The sequence below is a fragment of the Gracilinanus agilis genome, chromosome 3, assembly GCF_016433145.1.
Source record: "Gracilinanus agilis isolate LMUSP501 chromosome 3, AgileGrace, whole genome shotgun sequence".
In the NCBI taxonomy this organism is placed as follows: domain Eukaryota; kingdom Metazoa; phylum Chordata; class Mammalia; order Didelphimorphia; family Didelphidae; genus Gracilinanus; species Gracilinanus agilis.
Window position 1 is genome coordinate 254,350,428 of NC_058132.1, and position 18,761 is coordinate 254,369,188.

Below are 18,761 nucleotides of genomic sequence, written 5' to 3' on the forward strand. Positions count from 1 at the left end.
AGAACATGGTCCAGCCTAGGCAGATTGGAATGGGGAGAGACTTGAAGCAGGGGGACCAATTAGCGGGCTATTAGAATAATCTGACCATGAGGTGATGAAGTGATGACAGTGTCAGAGGAAAGGAGGTATCTAAGACTTGGTAACTAATTGGATATGTGGGATGAGAGAAAGTAAGGAGTCAAAGATGGTGCTAGGTTCTGATCCTGGGTGATTAGGAGAGTGATTGTGCCTTTTGACAGTAATAGGGAAGTTAAGAAGAATATGACCAATCATGTGATATTTGTCCTTAGCAAATGAGTTCCTTAACCATTTGTAATTAGAAATATCTAGATCTTCAAAATAAAATGAAAATCTGTTTCTACAAAATAAATATAAATATAGTCAAGACCACCTGATTGTTAATTCTGGGGATGAATGCCCTCTTTTTTTTTCCTTTTAAAGGCCACTGATGCTGATGAGAAAAAATTTTAAGTCATATTAATATAAAGAAGCTGAGTCTAATTGTTTTAGATTCTTTGGGTTTGGTTTCATTCTTTTTAGAAGCATAGAAATTTAAGGCGTTCCATTCATCTGCATTCTTAAATAGGAACAAGGAGTACAAACCATTGTTAAATGTGTACAACAATAGTAAAAATGCCTCAAGTTCCGTGTTATAATTAGTGAAGGGGGAGAGCTAGAAAAGATAGCAGATGGCAAAGGAAGACAATTCCAGCTAGATTAATGTGCCAAGGGGATCTCTGCAAGTAGCTGTGAAATCTGAAAAGCTGATGAACTGGGTTTTGGTGATACCCTATCAGTATGAAGCAACTGCTACTAGAAGTCAAAGAAATAGCCTATGAGGTGATGGGGGAGTGGAGGGAAATAAAGCTACAGACTGGTCCTGCTTGAAACTATCATGATGATCAGTTTAAAATGTAATAGAACAAAACAAGTGGTTCTCCATTGTGGTCTGGTACCATAAGAAGGCAAAATATATCATAATAGATCAGAAATGCCAATATCTCAATTATTGAAAATACTTCAGCATAGACAGCATTGACCTTTAACTAAAGCAGGCAAACCATAAGATCTTATCTGCTATAAGTATATCTTACTGGTTATTTGTTTTTGTTACCCAGTTCAATAGCTCCAAGGTCACAGAAATATATTAAAAACTAATGAGGGAATTGTAAGAAATAACTTCTTCCCTAAATCCAGGATAGATAAAGTAAGGGCGAAAATTGAATTACTATTAAAATTAGAAGTGAGAAAGTTGAAGAGTCTTAGTTCACTAAAAATCTTTACTTAACATAATTTCCAGAAATTTTATCTAATAAAGAAACAGGCAACCACAAATAACATCAACATCTCAGATTACAGTGAAGAGGAAATGAGAATATTTAGATGGGATTTTGAAAAGTTTTTTTTTTAGTATTTGATAGCATAAATCCAAGTAGCACATCAATAATACTAAACCAGACTGATTCAGAAAAGCTGACATTTGTGATAGTCATTATCAATTTAAAGAATGTATGGGGGAGAACATGTGCTCTCATAACATGTGACAAAAAAATATAGCAATTCTCTGGATCCACTTCACCACTTCCACTTAAATTAGTAGACTAAGACTCACCCTAAGAGGGTGGTTGATATGACTTTCAGTGTTCTAACCCTGAGAGAGTAAGTTTCTCATGAGCCTTCAGTAGTGTGATCCCTATAGATAATCAGTCAATGTCATCAATTAACACTTGGCAAAAGATATTTTCTAAGTGGACATAGTAAAAACAACTGGTAAAAACCTTCTTCTTAAAGCTACTGTATACTCTTCTCCTGCATGCACAGAGTTCCTGGAGAAAATGGGTTCAAAAATAAGGTATAAAGATACAAGGTACATAAGTAGGAAAATACATGTCGATAAGATGCCTTGCAAAGCAATGTGAGTTGTTTTCTCCCTTTGTGGAATTCAGATGAAGTTTTCCTTAGGTGTAGCTCTTCTGGTGTCAGAGGATTGGTGCCTTTCTACATTCCATAGTTATCATTCTCTCTACCATGGAGGTCACAATCCCTGAAATTGTTTCTTTCTTTCTTCTGGTGGATATCTTCCTGTATCCAAATGTTTGTTCATATTTGTCCTTGGTATTCTCTCTCTCCTCCCATTTGGTTGCATTTTCTTTTACTAGTCCTTTTTCTCAGATGACATGGTCAATGGGAGACAAAGAGGGAGAGTCTAGATGGTTAAAACAAGAAGTCCAACACAACAAAAACACCATTGGGTACTATTAATATTATAAACAATTACACATAGGGATGTGATTGAAGATCTTAGGTTCTCTGCATAATTAGAAAATGTTGCATCTGGAGAAGATCCAGAGATATTAGTTTCCATATTTCACAGGGATGAATTAATTATTTACAAACTTACTTTTAGATAAAAACTTGATCCTACTTTCTTAACAGAAGGTGTCAAACACCTTTCTGCAAGATGAGAATATCAGTGGCCAGTTATATGTTTTGTATTTTATTCAAGTAATTCATAGCACATGTGACTAAAAAATTTATAGACACAAGAAAAACAGCATATTGGTTAAAGAGCAAAGTGAATGTACACCAGACCTAGAGACAGAAGGTCCTAGGTTCAAATCTGGCCTCAGATACTTCCTAACTATGTGACCCTGGGAAAATCACTTAACCCCTATTGCCTAGCCCTTACCACTCTTCTGTCTTGGAACCAATACACAATATTGATTTCAAGATGGAAAGTAAGGGTTTTTTTAAGTGCTATAACATTTATATTGATTTTTTTATTATCACAAAGCCATTGATTAGTTCCATATTCATGGTTTATTCATGTGGTACAAATACATAAAATAAACCAAAGTATAGTGAGAAATCTATACTATAATGTCCACATGGAAAAGTTTTCTTCATTTGATATGTGCCACCAACACAAAAATGTCAAGAATAATTGATATTAATATGACATTTTCCAGAAAGACCATTTAAGTACCTTATATATCCATCATCATTGCTCTTAATAGAATTGAGAATAGCTTCAAATTTTAAAAAGGGATTAATTCCAAAACATTTCTACTAATAAATTGATGTATATAAAAGATACACAGATCCATCAGAAAATTTAAAAACACACATGCTAAGTAGCTTCTTTATCTCAAAATATCAAATCAATGGATATCTATGATATTAAAAATAATTTGGAATAAAAAAATAAATAATTTGATAAATGAAAACTTCTTAATGAATCCCAAGGGAAGGTAAAAACTTAAGATCGAGTTTAAAAGGAGATCAAATTGAACCAATGATTGCAGGCTACCCTTATATATGCCTTGTTCTCTACTCAGTAGTACCAATCATACATAGAACTATAAAGGAGAAATCTGAAACTATACATTTCAAGACTTATTAAAATTCTAAATTCAAAGCTCAGTGGGAAGAACAAATTTAATGTAACTAACACCCATGCAATATTTTCAGTCTGAACATATGAAATGGAACTAGAAGATATCCCATACATAACAAATTTGGAAAGTGTTCTAATCAAAATTTTAAAAAAAGATCTATGGAAAGTTTTATTCTTCCTCTTTCAAAAGAAGAAATAGAATTGATAGAAACTATTGGAGGAAGTAACCAATCTTAAAAACTTACAGAAATGTTTTTGGAACCATCATTTATCACTCTACTAAGCAATAGTAAACGTTGACAATTGGTATATGCTTTGGAATTGTCAAAAGTGGTGGACTTCTGAAAAAGCCTATGGAAGGACTCATAGAGTGGAATTAAGAGACCTTCCATGGGTAGAACTCAACCAGTAACATATAGATAAAGAAGTATTGAACTAATGGCCACCATGGTGATGAAGGACCAAGGAATCACTCCAAGAAATAACAGATGTGCTAATTCTTAGATACACAGAAATATTGATCATTGTAGATTATGAAAGGAAATGATAAAAACTGTGCAACAAATAGTGTAATTGGAACGCTTTTAACCAAGAAAGTGACAGCTCCTATAGAACCCAGTCTCAGAGGTTCTTGTGGGTGAAATAAATGGCAATTTATGTAGGAAGAGCACATATCTGGTCTTTGGAGTTTGGCTTGGAGACTAGGAAAGGAAATACATTTTTATCCTATCCTTAAAAATGGAGATTAAGGGAAGAAATTTAGATTTAGTCAGACTGATTATAGTAATAATTTTGCTAAGAAACTGATCATGATGTAATTTTCATCCCAGTCTATGAAGATTTTCCCCTTCTTACTGTTGTAATAAATAAATAAAGGGGGCTAATGAGGCTTATTAAAGAGGGACCTGGGTGGTACCAACTGAGTCTTCTAGGCAGGGAGACTATAACTTCAGTATAGGTTGATTTGGGTCAGCCAGAGTTGTGTGAGCCTAGGTTGATATGTTTCAGTCAGTTTCTGTTATCTCTAAGCTCCCTTCAGATGAGGAGTGAGGAATCCCTTCCTCCTGGTAAGAAACTGAAACCAATAAGAAGTGAACATAGTTCACTTCCTGAGCAAGATGGATGCCTGATCTAGCCCCTCAGGAAACTAGTGATAATTATCTTCCTTCTTCCTAGTCCCTGGCCCTAATTGGTGATATAAATGAACCACTGAAGCTCTCTGAATAAGGCCAAGGGGTTTATTAAATGCAAGGGTAAGCTGAGGGAAGAGGGTTAAGGTCTGGGAAACTGTTGCTAAGGGTGAAAGCCGGTGCTGGCAGAGGGTCTCAGGAGGTAGGGTCAGGCTGAGGGAACTAGCCCCTCAGCCAGGGATAAATTCCACTGTCCTGATTTAGAGTGGTCTAGCAGGTTAACAAATGAGGGTAATGGCTTGGTAGGGGTGTCCCTGCCTGCCTAAGTAAACTAATTTCCCATGTTCCACCTCCCTTCCTCCCAGGGCCCGAGGGGGAGTTCGAGGGGATAGCTGGATGTCTGGGTCAGTTCAAGGAAATCCAGACCCCACATTTGGTACTCCAGGGATATTTATAGTGCCAGCTCCAACGGTCTGGCCGTGAGACCAGGGACTGGCTGGGTCAACATTCCGTTTCCCAGCTGCCAGGATTGCTTCTGGTGATTTTGCAAATGTAAGAGATTCTTGCAGCAATCCTGCATTATACTGTTATTTCAGGGTATGAGAGACCATAGAACAGATATCATGCCTCAAAATATGCTCCATAGTTAATTTTATTTTCTTCTGTCATTCTCTTGTGTATTTCTAATGAAATTCAATAAAATTTATAAAGTTTGTGGACTAATTTTCCACTGTTTTAAAAAATTATTATCCAGGCTTTTGTTTTTCCTCCTCCTTTAGTATGTGCTTTAGATTCATTTTATTTTCAGTTTTACTTGCATAAACAGAGATGAAAGAGGGAGGGGAAAATGATATGACATTTTAATGAATAGCATCTCATTGGTATACCTTCTAGGAGTATATATTATAATCCTGCCTTATGTTCTTATTGAGTTTTATTATTGTCCTCTTTCTGGAAGTCCTCTATAAAAGATCCACCCAATATACTAGATCTTTGTTTCTCTTAGTATCTTTCTTTGTTTCTCTTAGTATCTTGAGATGAAAATTTTATATTAGCTATCCACCTCTTTTCTTTCATTCTTGTCGCATGATAAGCTCGTATTTTTGTTTGTTGAAGACTTTTACACACTATTTTTATGTGCTGAAAAGAATATTATAGAAAATAATTTACATTGATTCTTGCTAATATCTCTAGGAATATGATTAAAGCAATTTTCTAAAAGAGTCTTTTGGGTTATTTATGGATTTAGCTATTCTTACATGTGACTAAGGGAGGAAGGCAATCTGTGTGTGTTTGTATGTGTGTACATGCATGTGTGCCATGGAGTTTTTGTCACTTTAATGAAGTTTGTGTACCCCTTCTTTGAGTAATATTTTTAAATTCATGAAATAAAATATTTTGGATTGCAAAGGAAATCAATCATGTTGAAAAATAGTTATCAAGACATATTAAAAAATAAGCTCACAGATCATAGTCTTACAAGATGATGGTATATGTCTATAATTCTTGTAACTGGGGAGTTGGTAGATTTCTTGAGTTCAGGAATTTAGATATTCAGTAGGGCTAAGGTGATCCTGTGTTCACATCAAGTCCTGCATCAACATGATGAGCTTCTGGAGTGTGTGTGTAGGGCATCGGGGGAACCTAATTAAAGAGGATGAACCAGATCAGGATAGAAATGGAACTGTTCAAAACTTCCACACTGATCAGTAGTGAGATCAGATCCATTAGTAAATATTGCACTTCTAGCCTGCATGAGATGGAAAGACTCAGTCTCCAAAGGAGAATAAAACCAAAAGAATTCCTAGGCCAGAGACACATTCAATATTATGAAACTATCGATTCCCAGAAATCCAAGGAAATTCCTATCATGTTAGGCTGATAGGTAATGGATTCAGAAGAGTACTTTCAGAGATTGTTGACATCCTAATTAATGTCACTTAATGGATAAAAGTGCTACTGATTCTCCCCAGAAAATTGCTGTTATTCTATGGTCCACTAGGCAAGTATCAGACAGTCTTTTGGGAAGGGTATAATAATGGACACAATTCAACATGGTAGTTAATTCTGAAGTCGAATAATAGGGCAAGTAGAAAGTTTATGTAAGAAAATGAACAGCAAGAAAATATAAAAGGTTAAAGAAAATTAGAAGGTAAGATAACATGGATTCAATAGCAATTATATCAAAAGCCTAAATTGTCTTTCTTTATTACACTTAAATTGTGGGTCTAATTAAATGAACTAGTCTTCTATTGGGTGATTTTTGTTTTTGACTTAGTAAATGAAAAGGTCATGGATAAAATTATTTTAAATCTTTCTTCCCTATTTACATCTGACATTATATTCATGAAATAGAATTATTTGTTCACGAAAGAAAGAACATTGATAGATGGTTTTTAGTTCATTTGGTATAGATAAAAGGCACATGTCTTAAAATATTTTATTAAATTTATGGATATATTAACATGTTAGCTACATTTTTATATTGCTTGTAATTGGTGAAAGATCCATCAGGAATACGTGCTAATATTCATTAAGTGCTTAGCAAAGTGCCTGGTATAAAGTAGCTGCTATACAGATGCTTACTTGCTTCTCCACTTTCACAGGAATCACACAATTAGTAAAATCATGATTCAATAATGATTGAACTGGGGTTTTATAGACACTACTATTATGAAAGAATAATGTAGAACTTTAATACCTACTATCTGATTAAAGCTATCAGTATATTAAAGTGATAGCTAACCCTTGGTCCTAGCTAAGACTTAGTGTCTATAAGTGTCACTTACTTATGGACACTAATGAGCTAAGTGAAAATTTCTTATCTTTAACAAATATAGCTAAGATTCAATCTTTCTACTCGAAGCGTAAGCAGAACCATGTTTAGTAAACTTAATGATCCTTTCTGCATGTTTCAAACATTAATCAGCATGGATTCCCTAGTGTGTATAGCATTATGACATTTGCAAGTGCCCACCTGATTTAGTAATGAATATAACCTTTCACCCCACTCAGGATCATCCCTCTGAAGAAAAAGTTGAACCTGCACCAGTTATGAGGATTTTGAAGTATAACAGTGCAGAATGGCCTTACATGCTGGCAGGTTCTTTGGGAGCATCTCTGAATGGTGCAGTCAATCCTCTTTATGCTCTGTTATTCAGCCAGATTATTGGGGTAAGAGATTGTGCATTTTCATATTGCCCTCCAGCCTTCTTATTTCTATATATCTAGTATTCTTCCTCTATAAGAAAAAAGAGCCTCAGGAAATTGCTAGCTGTGCCTTTTTCTTCCTTGCTGGTTGTGAGCAGTATTTTTTTTTCCTTAACAAGGAAAATATTCTTCCTCACTAAGAATATATAAAGGCAAAGGAGAACCCACTTATTTGGTCTTGCATTACACTCATACAATCAAAAGGTCTGTATAAAAGATATCAGGAAAGCAATTTAAATAGTAGCAAAAGATAATTTGCCTGCAAAGCAATAAGACCAAAAAACAGGGCTGACAGACTAGAGAGTACAATGTCATTAGTATCTGATGGAGGCAATTTCCTTCCTTGTAGAATGGTAGAAGTACAAAATGTAACTTGGTATTCAAGTTCTGAATAATTTCTGTGCCTACAGCCAACAGTCAGGCCTCACCTGAATACATACAGTGGGTGGAGGAAGGGGAAGAATGGCAGTGAGGGCTAGAAGAGAGAGATCCTGGATCAATGAAATACAAAAATAATTCCAAATTTTCATTTAACCAATCATTTCAGTCTTTTCTTCCATTGATGTGCTATAAGTACAAATGACATAAGTGCAACATGGCCAAAAGAGGGAAGATAAATTATACTGGATGTTATGCTGCAGAATCTATTAATTCAGTCATTAAGATGATTAAATACTACACTTGGTTTTCGTTATTTTTAACATTTTTATTAATATCTCTGTCTCCCCCAATATACCTTCTTTCTCCATTGAGTAGATTAAAAAAAAAGAAAAAAGGAAAGAAAGAAAAAACAAATTTCTTAATACATAGTTACAAATTTCTACATTAGCTATGCCGAAAAATGTTACTTTCTGCTTTTTAAGATTATCACTTCTCTGTCAGAGGTGGGTGGCATGTTTAGACTCATGGTTTATCACTGTGTTGATCAGCCTTGTAGAGTCTGGTAAGTTTTTCTCTATGATGCTGTTATGATTGTATAAATTGTTCTACTTCTGTTCACTTTATTTTGCCTCACTTCATCGATGTCTTCTCAGTTTTTTTTTCTGAAAATTTCCATCATTTAAAAAAAACAACAACCTTATCTTCTGTACTAGAAGCGACACTAAGTATTGACTCCAAGGCAGAAGAGCAATAAGAACAAGACGACTGAGATCAAATGAATTGTCCAGGGTCACATAGCTAGGAAGTGTCTGAGGTCACAATAGAACCCAGGATCTCATGTCTCCAAGACTGGCTCTCCATTCACTGAACCACCTACCTTCCCCTCTCCATTATTTCTTATGGCATATTCATACACCACAATTTGATTAGGCATCTCCATTCCACAATAGGAGGACATGCCCTTATTTTCCAATGTCTGACTACCTCAAAAAGAGCTTCTGTAAATATTTGTGTTTGTATAGATCCTTTTCCTCTTTCTCTGATCTCTTTGGAGGGCATACACCCTTATCCTTTAAAGAATTCAGTCTTCATACTACATTTGTCACTTATTCATACACTGACATTATTGGTAAATAAGTGGGAAGCATTATTTATAATTAGTTAAAAAGCATAACTGTAATCTTTAGGAGAAAAAGACTGAGTTTCACATCTCTTTTAATTAATTATCTTTCTAAAAAGCCTCCTTTCCTATCTTAGGAAGAATAGTATAGGGAATATAACTGAATCTTTCTCTGATACTTCAGAATCTTTGTGGAGTCTTGAAAATTATTGGATAATGATGAATTGGAAGCTTTTTACCTTTTTAATGTATTAAACTCCTTTGGCAGTCTGGTGAAGCCTATGGACCCATTCTTAGAAAAATGTTTTTAAATGTATAAAATACATAGGCTCATAAAGGAAACTAGTAATGTTGAAATTCAGTCATTAAATTTTTTCCATGTAAAAAATATCTGATGTAGAATCAGCTGAAGATGGGGTCAGAGATTCACCTGAATCTTTTTTCTCCATGGGGCAATCTCTGAAGGAAATTAAAAAGGAAACAAATCTACAATGTCAGCTTATTTCAATTTGTCTCTGACTCACAAAACAGGGTCAACTAGTTATTAAACATTTATCAAATGCCTACTATGTGTCAGGCACTGTGCTAAACACTGGGGATACAAGGAAAGGAAAATAATTTCTGCTCTCAAGAAGCTCACAGTCTAATGGGGCCGGATTGTAACATGTCACCAACTATGTACACAAAAGATACATATAAGATACATTGGATGTCATTTTGTAAGAAAGGAATTAGTTAAGGTGGATTCTGAAAGGTTTTGTGCAGAAGGTAGGATTTTAGTTGAGAGTTGAAGGAGCCAAGGAAGTCAATAGTAGGAGATGAGAAGAGAGAATTCAAGACATGAGGTAAGGCCAGTGTCAGTGAATCGAAGAGGATTTCGGGAGAGTAAAGTATAAGAAGACTGGAAAGACAGGAAGGAGGCCAGGCAAGAAAGGACTTAAAAAACCAAGCAGAAAGGGCAGCCAGGTGGTTCATTGGATAAAGTTCTAGGGCTATAATTAGGAGGTCTTGGATTCAAATCTGGTCTCAGCTACTTCCCAGCTACGTGGCTCTGGGCATGCCAGTTAAGGTTGTTTACCTCAGTTTCCTCATTTGTAAAATAAGCTAGAGAAGGAAATGGCAAATCACTCCAGTATCTTTCCAAAGAAAACCCCAAATGGGGTCATGATGAGTTAGATGACTGAAAAATGCCTGAACAACAACATTCTCCCCATTTTACAGATGAGAAAATTTAGAGTCAGAGATATTGGTGTTTACCAGTTATACAATATAGTCTTTATAACTGAGATTAATGTTAAACTTTGTCTTTCAGATCTTTTTTTCCAGCTCTATAAAACCTAGCTGTTTATTACATGTGGACTTGACATGTGTATACACATTACAAATTAAAAATGGAATTACTAATGTTGAAAGAGCTTCTATGATACATAGACTAACTCATATGAGAATCATAATAATTCTATGACATAGGTATAAGTATTATTAAGCTCATTTATAGATGAGGAAACAAACTCCAGGAAATGAAGTGACTTGCCCTTGGTCACAATGACAATAAAAATTGTGGGTAGAATTAGAATCTAGATCTTTCTTGAAAGCCAATGTTTTTTTCCTTTCTGTCTCTTCATAGACATGAAATTTTAAAGCTAGGACTTCACTCATATTTTTGACTCCCCTCCCAGTGTTGTTTATATTATACTAAAACCCAATTTTTAATGATCCTGGCTGAGTTCTCACTGTACAGTGAAGCAGCTTGGTGGCACCATAATACATTGAGCATCAGGCCTAGAGTCAGGAAAACCTGAGTTCAAATCTGACCTCAGATATTTACTTACATTATGGACACTCACTGGTCAAATCACTCGACCTTATTTGTCTAGGTTTCCTTATCTTTAAAATGAGCTGGAGTAGGAAATGATAAACCACTCTAGGATCTTTGCCAAGAAAACTCCAAATGGAGTCATGAAGAGTCAGACACAATTGAAAAAGGATTAAATAATAACACAACACTGATGAAAAGATGAATTATAAAATATTAGAGCTAGAAGAGAACTTCAAATTCATTTAATCTAACTCTCATTTTACAGATGAATAAACAGGGATCTAAAGGGAGTATAATACCTCATCTAAGGTTGGATAATAATAACGAAAATGATGATGATGACAAATGGAATATCTGTATAGGAAGCCTGAATATCTAACTCCAAATGCAGTGCTTTTTTTCATTAACCTACATTTGGATTAGGGGTTCTAGTCCCATTCCACCATTTCTTAGTTACATCACCTTGGGCAAATCACTTCATTTTATCACTAAGGCTCATTTTATCCACACGTGGAACTAGAAGACCTTTTCCATCACTGCCGTTCAGTGATTCTCTGCCATTTGTCTCAAGTTAGGGATTCTGCTGTTCATCAGCTTGTGGCCACTGGCCATTGGTCTACTTGAGCACACTGCCTCCTGGTGACAGCAAAACCTCCTCTCAGATTTTGTTATACCAGAATGGAATAGAACAGAATAGAAGGCAAAGTTTTTTTATGCAGTTGGAAACTAGAGCATTTTTCCTTTAGTGCCGCAGGAGCAGGGCAAGCAGCCAGATGGTAGAAAGACAGAACACAAAGTCTCTTCACTGGTAACGGTCCAGTGAGGCTGATTTAGCCAAGAATCTGGAGCTCCAACAACCTTTATTGTCTTCCCTCTTTGCTAAAGATGATTGTTTCTGGTTGTTTCTAACAGGGCTAATTAGCATGTACATTTCCAAAAACTGCATGTTGTTTTCATACTTGAGGTCTAATTTTCCCATCCAGAAAATAGCCAATTTCCAAGTGAGCCACTTGCATTCTCGTTATCTAATGTATGCAGGACACGAGTTTGGTGCACTGATACTGCAGTGTGGTCTGAGAAGCCAGCCAAGCTTTGGGAGCTGTTCAGAGCTAGGTTCCTAATCCAAATAAACCCCTAACTTAGTGTGAAGCATCATTTGTCAAGTGACTGACTTGCTTTCCCTGGATCTCATTTGGCTGGTTAGAAAATTGGCCAAAGTTCCCAAAAAGCAGATGCTGCTTCTTCAATTCCACATCCCCAGCTTCCTAAGTGACACATTTGTAGCAGAGCTGCATGCCCAGAAGCCCGGCAATTAAAGCTAGAGTGAGCTAGAAAGAGTCCTGAGAACTGCCTTGAGGTGACAAGGATGATAGCAAGGGCGAAATTGTTAGTGACAGGAGGTGCCTGCGTTTGTTTTCATAAAAGAGATTTTCATGGACTTGGAAACATTATCACACAGTGGACAGCCAATATGGATTTTAAATAGAGTATTAGCCAAGTACCTTTACAATGAATTTCGCCAAGTTCAGCTCTTCTCCACTGTACACTTCTGGGAATCTGGGTTAGGTTAATAAGGCACAGAGAGTTGTTTTTGTTCTGTCATTTCAGTTCTGTCTGACTCTTCATCCTCCCCTCTGGGGTTTTTGTGGGAAAGATTTTGGCATGATTTGCCATTTTCTTCTCTGTCTCATTTTTACAGATGAATAAACAAGAGTTAAGTGACTTGCCCAGGGTCACACAGCTAGGTAATATCTGAATCCAGATTTGAACCCAGGACTTCCTATCTCTAGGCCTGGCTCTCAATCCCCTGAGTCACCTAGCTGCCCCTTGAGTTGGATTTTCCCACCTTTTTAAAAATTTAGAATATTTTTCCATGGTTACATGATTTATGACCACCCCATTCCCCACTCTTTCCTCCCCCTCCCAAAGTCAACAAGCAGTTCCACTGGGTTATACATGTATCCTTGTTCAAAACTGATTTCCATGTTATTCATATCTGCAGGAGAGTGATCCTTTAACATCAAAACCCTAATCACATCCCTATCATATTATGTGATTGATCATATATTTTTCTTCTATGTTTCTACTCCCACAGTTTTTTTTCTGGATGTGGATAATGTTCTTTCTCAAAGGTTCCTCTGAATTATCCTGGGTCATTGCATTGTTGCTGGTAGAAAAGTCTATTACATTCAATTATACTAGAGTGTATCCATCTCTGTAGAATGTTCCCCTGGTTCTGCTCCTTTCACTCTGCATCAATTCCTGGAGGTCATTCCAGTTCACATGGAATTCCTCCAGTTCATTATTCCTTTCAGCACAGTAGTATTCCACCACCATCAGATATCACAATTTGTTTAGCCATTCCCCAATTGATGGACACTCCCTCATTTTCTAATTTTTTGTTACCACAAAGAGTGCGGCTATAAAGATTTTTGTACAAGCCTTTTTTCCTTACTCTCTCTTTGGGGTACAAACCCAGCAGTGGTATGGCTGGATCAAAGGGCAGGCATTCTTTTAAAGCGCTTTGGGCATAGTTCCAAATTGCCCTCCAGAATGTTTGGACCAATTCACAACTCCACCAGGAGTGTATTAGTGTTCAGTCTTCATGGCTTCAAGGTTGAATTAAAAGGCTGTGTTATGTTGTTTAAAGTTTGGCTTGAAAAAATCAGCAGGAATTTGGAGGGGGTAGAAATGAAGAGATATATAGTAGTGAAGACAATATGCCAGGCATTGAGAATAAAATGCTTGGTCAGGGGGTAGCTAGGTGATATTGCAATAAATTTTAGGTGACTAGAATATTGGACTCAGGAAGACCTGAGTTCAAATACAAGTTCAAACATTTACTACCTCTCTAACCCTGGGCCAGTCATTTAATCAGTCTCTGCCTCAGTTTCCTTATCTGTGTCCAGCAGGTCAATTCTGGCTTTCAATGCCTGTGCCTCTGTTTCCAGATGACCTATTTTGCTTTATAGGCTACCATTTTCCTTTTCCCATTTTTCTTCAATCTGTCTTATTTGATTTTTAAATTGCTTTTTGACCTCCTGTACCCAATTCCCTTTTTTTGTTTGTTTGTTTCTTTAGGCTTTGCTTGATGCTTCCTGGGTCTTATCCTCATTCATTGGTTCTGTTCTTTGGTCCTTACCCCCATAGAAGTTTTCAATTGTAGCTTTTTAAAAAAATTATCATTTACTCATTTCATTTACTTTGCCCCCCTACCCTATGGACTATATAGACTTATCCCTCAGTTGATTTACTGAATCAGGAGTTTTTGAACTGTTATGCCCTGAAGTCAAATCTTCTCTTTTCTCAATCCTCTGCTAGTACACAGGATTCAGCCAATTGAGCTAACCTGTTGAGCTGGCCTGCCCTGGGGCAAATTTTTCAATATAGCCAGCAAGCTGAGGTCCAGCCAAGTGTCCTCCAACCATTTCCTTCCTGAAAGCTATAATCAGAGCTCTGGGCCATGTGTGGTGGGTCAGAGGAGAACCCTCATGACTGCAGTCTCTGCCTAGGGCTCACACAGTCAGCCTGGTCTTATTCAGGTCTCAGTGCTGAGTGTGTGTGTGTGTGTGTGTGTGTGTGTGTGTGCGCGCACGCACGTGCGCATGCATGTAAGTTCAGCCAGCCTGTCTCTCCCTTTTCTTAGGGAAAATAGAGATACTGTGCCTACCTCTCAAGTTGTTTTCAGTAAGAGAGTCTCATGAGTTCTTCTTCTTCTTAGGTTTGGATTTCTGTTTTCTTTGAAGTGAGATTATAAATATTGATTTGGAAGGATCGTTGGAGAGGTTTGGGTTTTAGGTGCTCCTAAGCTGCCATCTTGGCTCAGCCCCTCAGTTTCCTTATCTGTAAAATGGGGGAAATGATAGCACGCATTTCCTAGGGTTGTGGTGAGGACAAAATGTTATACACATTGCAAATGTTAAAGTGCCACATAAATGTTAGCTATTAAGAGAGGAACAGAAAGCCATTAGGTTTGACAAGAACAAAAAATGTGAAGAGGGTAGTTGGCATGAGATTGCCAATTTCCTGAAAAGTCAGGCAAAGGGATCTGAATTTAACAAAATAAACAATAGAAAATGACAGACGATTTGTGGAGCAAGGGTCTGGCATGACCAAATCTAGGTAAAAGAAAAATTATCCTGGCTGCATTATAAAGTTTGGGTTGTGTTAAGGACACAGGCACTCATGCAATCATACCCAAACACTTCCTCCTGCTCTGGGTCCTCTGAGCACACTGAGCTTCTAATTGGATCATTTAAGACTCAGTCCACACGCCAGTCAAATATCAAACATCTGAAGTAGCTTGCCATCGCAACCCACAGACAGCTGAGTTATCCAGCAGGGAATTGGCCCTGGGACTAAATGGATGACAAAAACTATGACAATTCACCATTAACACTCACTTACCCCCTCCCCACAAGGATACTCAACCAGAAGGGACAGGATCCCCAAACTTTCAGGATCCCCACAGGCTATAACCACTTGGCACATTCACACAAACATGACACAAGACGCTAGTCATGCTAACAATTATCCAAGATGCCCATTCAGCAGGTCTCTTTCCCATGAACTGACAAATTCCATTCACACACTCTCCCTCATGACTCCATTCCGACTCTTCAAAGTTCACTCTAGGGTACTAGACTCTAAGTTTAAATTCTGCTACAGACATACTTATTAACTCCCCCTGGAGAACTCTGGGTGAGGCTTGACCCTGTATCTTGCAAGAATTCCACCCTGCCATTTTCCATGTTGCACTGCCACCTTGAACAAGTTATTTAACTTCTCAGAGTCTCAGTTTTCTTGTCTATAAAATTGAGGTAATAACACCTACCTCATAACATTGTTATAAGGGCCAAATGAAATAATATATGTAAAGTGCTTTGAAAACTCTAAAATGCTACAAAACTATGAGCTGTCATTGTCATTAGCAGTAAATGCAGCTAGAAATGCAACAGCCACTTAGCAGGTCTATTCCACTACTTCCTACAACCAAGGGTCGGGGATATGTCGCAGCTGCTGCTTTATAGCCCCTGTGAGCCGTCTTCCCTATCATAGGCAGCTATAGAATCTTTTCATGTTGCAAATGATCACTTCATAGTGAAGTAGATGGGAGTCAGGAGACTGTAGAGTTGGAAAGACCTATCAAAAGGCTCCTGTAACATTGTTCTTGTAGATAGTCATGAAGACTCTACTAGAGTGGTGTGAATAGAAATGAAGAGTGGTTGGGGGAGATGTGAACTTGGCAGGAGTTGGTAACTAATTAGAAATGAGTTGAGAGAAAGAGATTAGTCAAAGAGAACACCACAATTACAAACATGGGAAGTTGAGTGAACAACAACACCATAAACAGTAATAACAAAATTAGGAGAAGCATATTTATGGAGAAGGATGATAAACTTGATTTTGGACATGGGAGTTAGGGTTAGACATAGGACATCCTGCTAAAGGTTTCTCATAGACAGCTAGAGATGCAGGCTTGAATTTTAGAGAAGCAATCAGGGTGAGATCTAGATTTGTGGGGCAACTGCATAGGTAAGAGAGTACAGAGAAAAAAGGAGTTGAAGAAAAACTTTGGGAAACATTGAGGGGTCAGGTAGAGGATATTTTACTAAAGCAAATGGTTTGCTAAGTTATTTTAACACTGTAATAAATTTTGAGAGGTTTAAATTATTTAAGGAAATAAAATGCTTTCAGGTATTTAAAGTCTATCATAGAAATGACTGATAAGCTAGTTAATTGAATTACTTCAAGAATCTATGATCTCATTGGTCAAAGTGGATCACAACCCATTTATAATTAAGGACATGTCTTTAAAAAGTTGCCTGAGGCTCAGAGAGATTAAGTGACTAGAACAGGGTTATAAATTAAGTGTCAGAGGCAAGATTTGAACCTAGACTCAAATCCAGCATTCTACCATGTTGCTAGTTAAAAAAATTTTAATCAGTATTTAAAGTGGGCCATACTGGGCCACTATTATTGAATAATATTTTGTTATTCTGGTTTTAGTGGCAATACTTACTTGACAATGAAATTGTATTTCTCTTTGAAAAAAACACTCTATAGTTTAAACTTTTTATTCATCCAAAGTGTCCTTTTTGTCAATAAAGTCAGTGATATCTTTTCATCCATAGAATCCATTTTATTGAATGCCAATAATCTAGAACCTTTAATAGAAACCAAGATAGGCTTTTCACATGTTTGTGTAACAGTGATATATCTTAGTTTTCCCTCTCATCAGATAATTGAGTTCACACCCATCATTAAAACTTCCCTCCTGAAGCTGAGCTCAAATAAGTCACTAAGAAACTCCATTATACCCTGGAAAGCAGCTGGAACCTATGGTGAATAAATTAGGGTCAGTAGGCCTTAGCTTATGCTATGACTTACAGACTTCCCACAGAATGAATAAAAAAAATTTTTTTGTTAAGTGCTTACTATGTGTCAGACATTGTGCTAAGTACAAAAAGTAAGTCTCTGGCTACAAGGAGATTACATTCTAATGAGGAAGACAACATGTAGTGGAGAGTGGTGACCTAGAAAGGGTGTTTTAGTCTGGGAAGTCACAAAAATGGTAAATGGAATCTTAAGGAATTGATTGAACCTTCCTTCCCAGAAAGGGAAGAGTTGGTTAATCATTGTTCTCAGAGTGAGTCCGAGGAAGCAAGACTTAAATAAGCTGGTGAAGCAGTTGTCCAGACAAAAGCTATACATAGGGTGAATTTAGCCTTTCAAGTGGTTGCTACTAAATAGAAGAATCCCAGGATTGCAGGGGTTTTGAGTAAAGGGAGGAACCAAGTATGGCAGGTTTTTAGATCATGAGCAACTTGTTTTGTCAATTAATTATACTTTAGATTGGTGATTTGGGGAAGGAGAATGGAAGAAGGAAGGAAATAGATCAGAAGACAAATTGGGGGATACATGAAAGGGAAAGAGAAGCAAGGGATCATGTGGATCTAGACATCAGCTTGTAGTTGAGAGGCCAGGCATCACTTCCCATAGTGTTGTTCTCTTCCTAGATATCACTGTAAAGAGGAGCCTTTGATAATGGAGCAAAATGCCCAGTTTTACCTAAAAATTCATTCATTCCTTACATATTTAAGTACTTACACTGTGCGAATCACTATGTTATATGCTACAAAGGGGAAAAATATACTTTCTATAAGACATACCTTCTAAATTTTCAAAGAAACAAGAGGAAATAGAACAAGATAACTAATTTAATGCACTTTGTTATCTGAGATATTTGAACAAAACAAAGTCATACTCATAGCAGAGAGTTCACTTCCAGCTGGAGTGATCTTGAAGAAGGTTTCACAGAGGAAGTAGTATTTTAATTGGATCTCAATAGGGAGAGCTAAAGTTTTGTTAGGTGTGGAGAGCATTCTAGGCAGAGGGAATAGAACAAACAAAAGCATTGAAGTGGGAAATTGTGAGCATGTTTGGGAAATAGCAAATAGTCCAATTCGTCTGGGACACATGATACATATGAAGGAGAGTAGTGGAAAATTTGAAAGATAAGCTTGATACAGAGTGGGAAGTTCTATGAGGACTAGACCAAGGAGCTTTTTTTTTCACTTGGTAGGTATTTTGGTGGGCAGTTAGGTGGCTCAGAGGATAGAATGCCAGGCCTGGAGTCAAGAAGACCTGAGTTCAAATCTAGCCTCAGACCCTTACTAGCTGTGTAACCCTCAGTGAACCACT

General features: G+C 37.0%; 1 protein-coding gene across 1 annotated transcript in view; it reads left to right on the plus strand.

Annotated features, from left to right (window-relative positions):
* ABCB11 (ATP binding cassette subfamily B member 11) overlaps positions 1-18,761 on the plus strand; it is a 99,104-nt gene that overhangs the window by 62,145 nt on the left and 18,198 nt on the right. Inside the window, exon 18 of the mRNA XM_044669098.1 lies at positions 7,543-7,701. Within this exon, the coding sequence (XP_044525033.1) occupies positions 7,543-7,701 (159 nt within the window). The remainder of the gene's footprint in view (positions 1-7,542; positions 7,702-18,761) is intronic.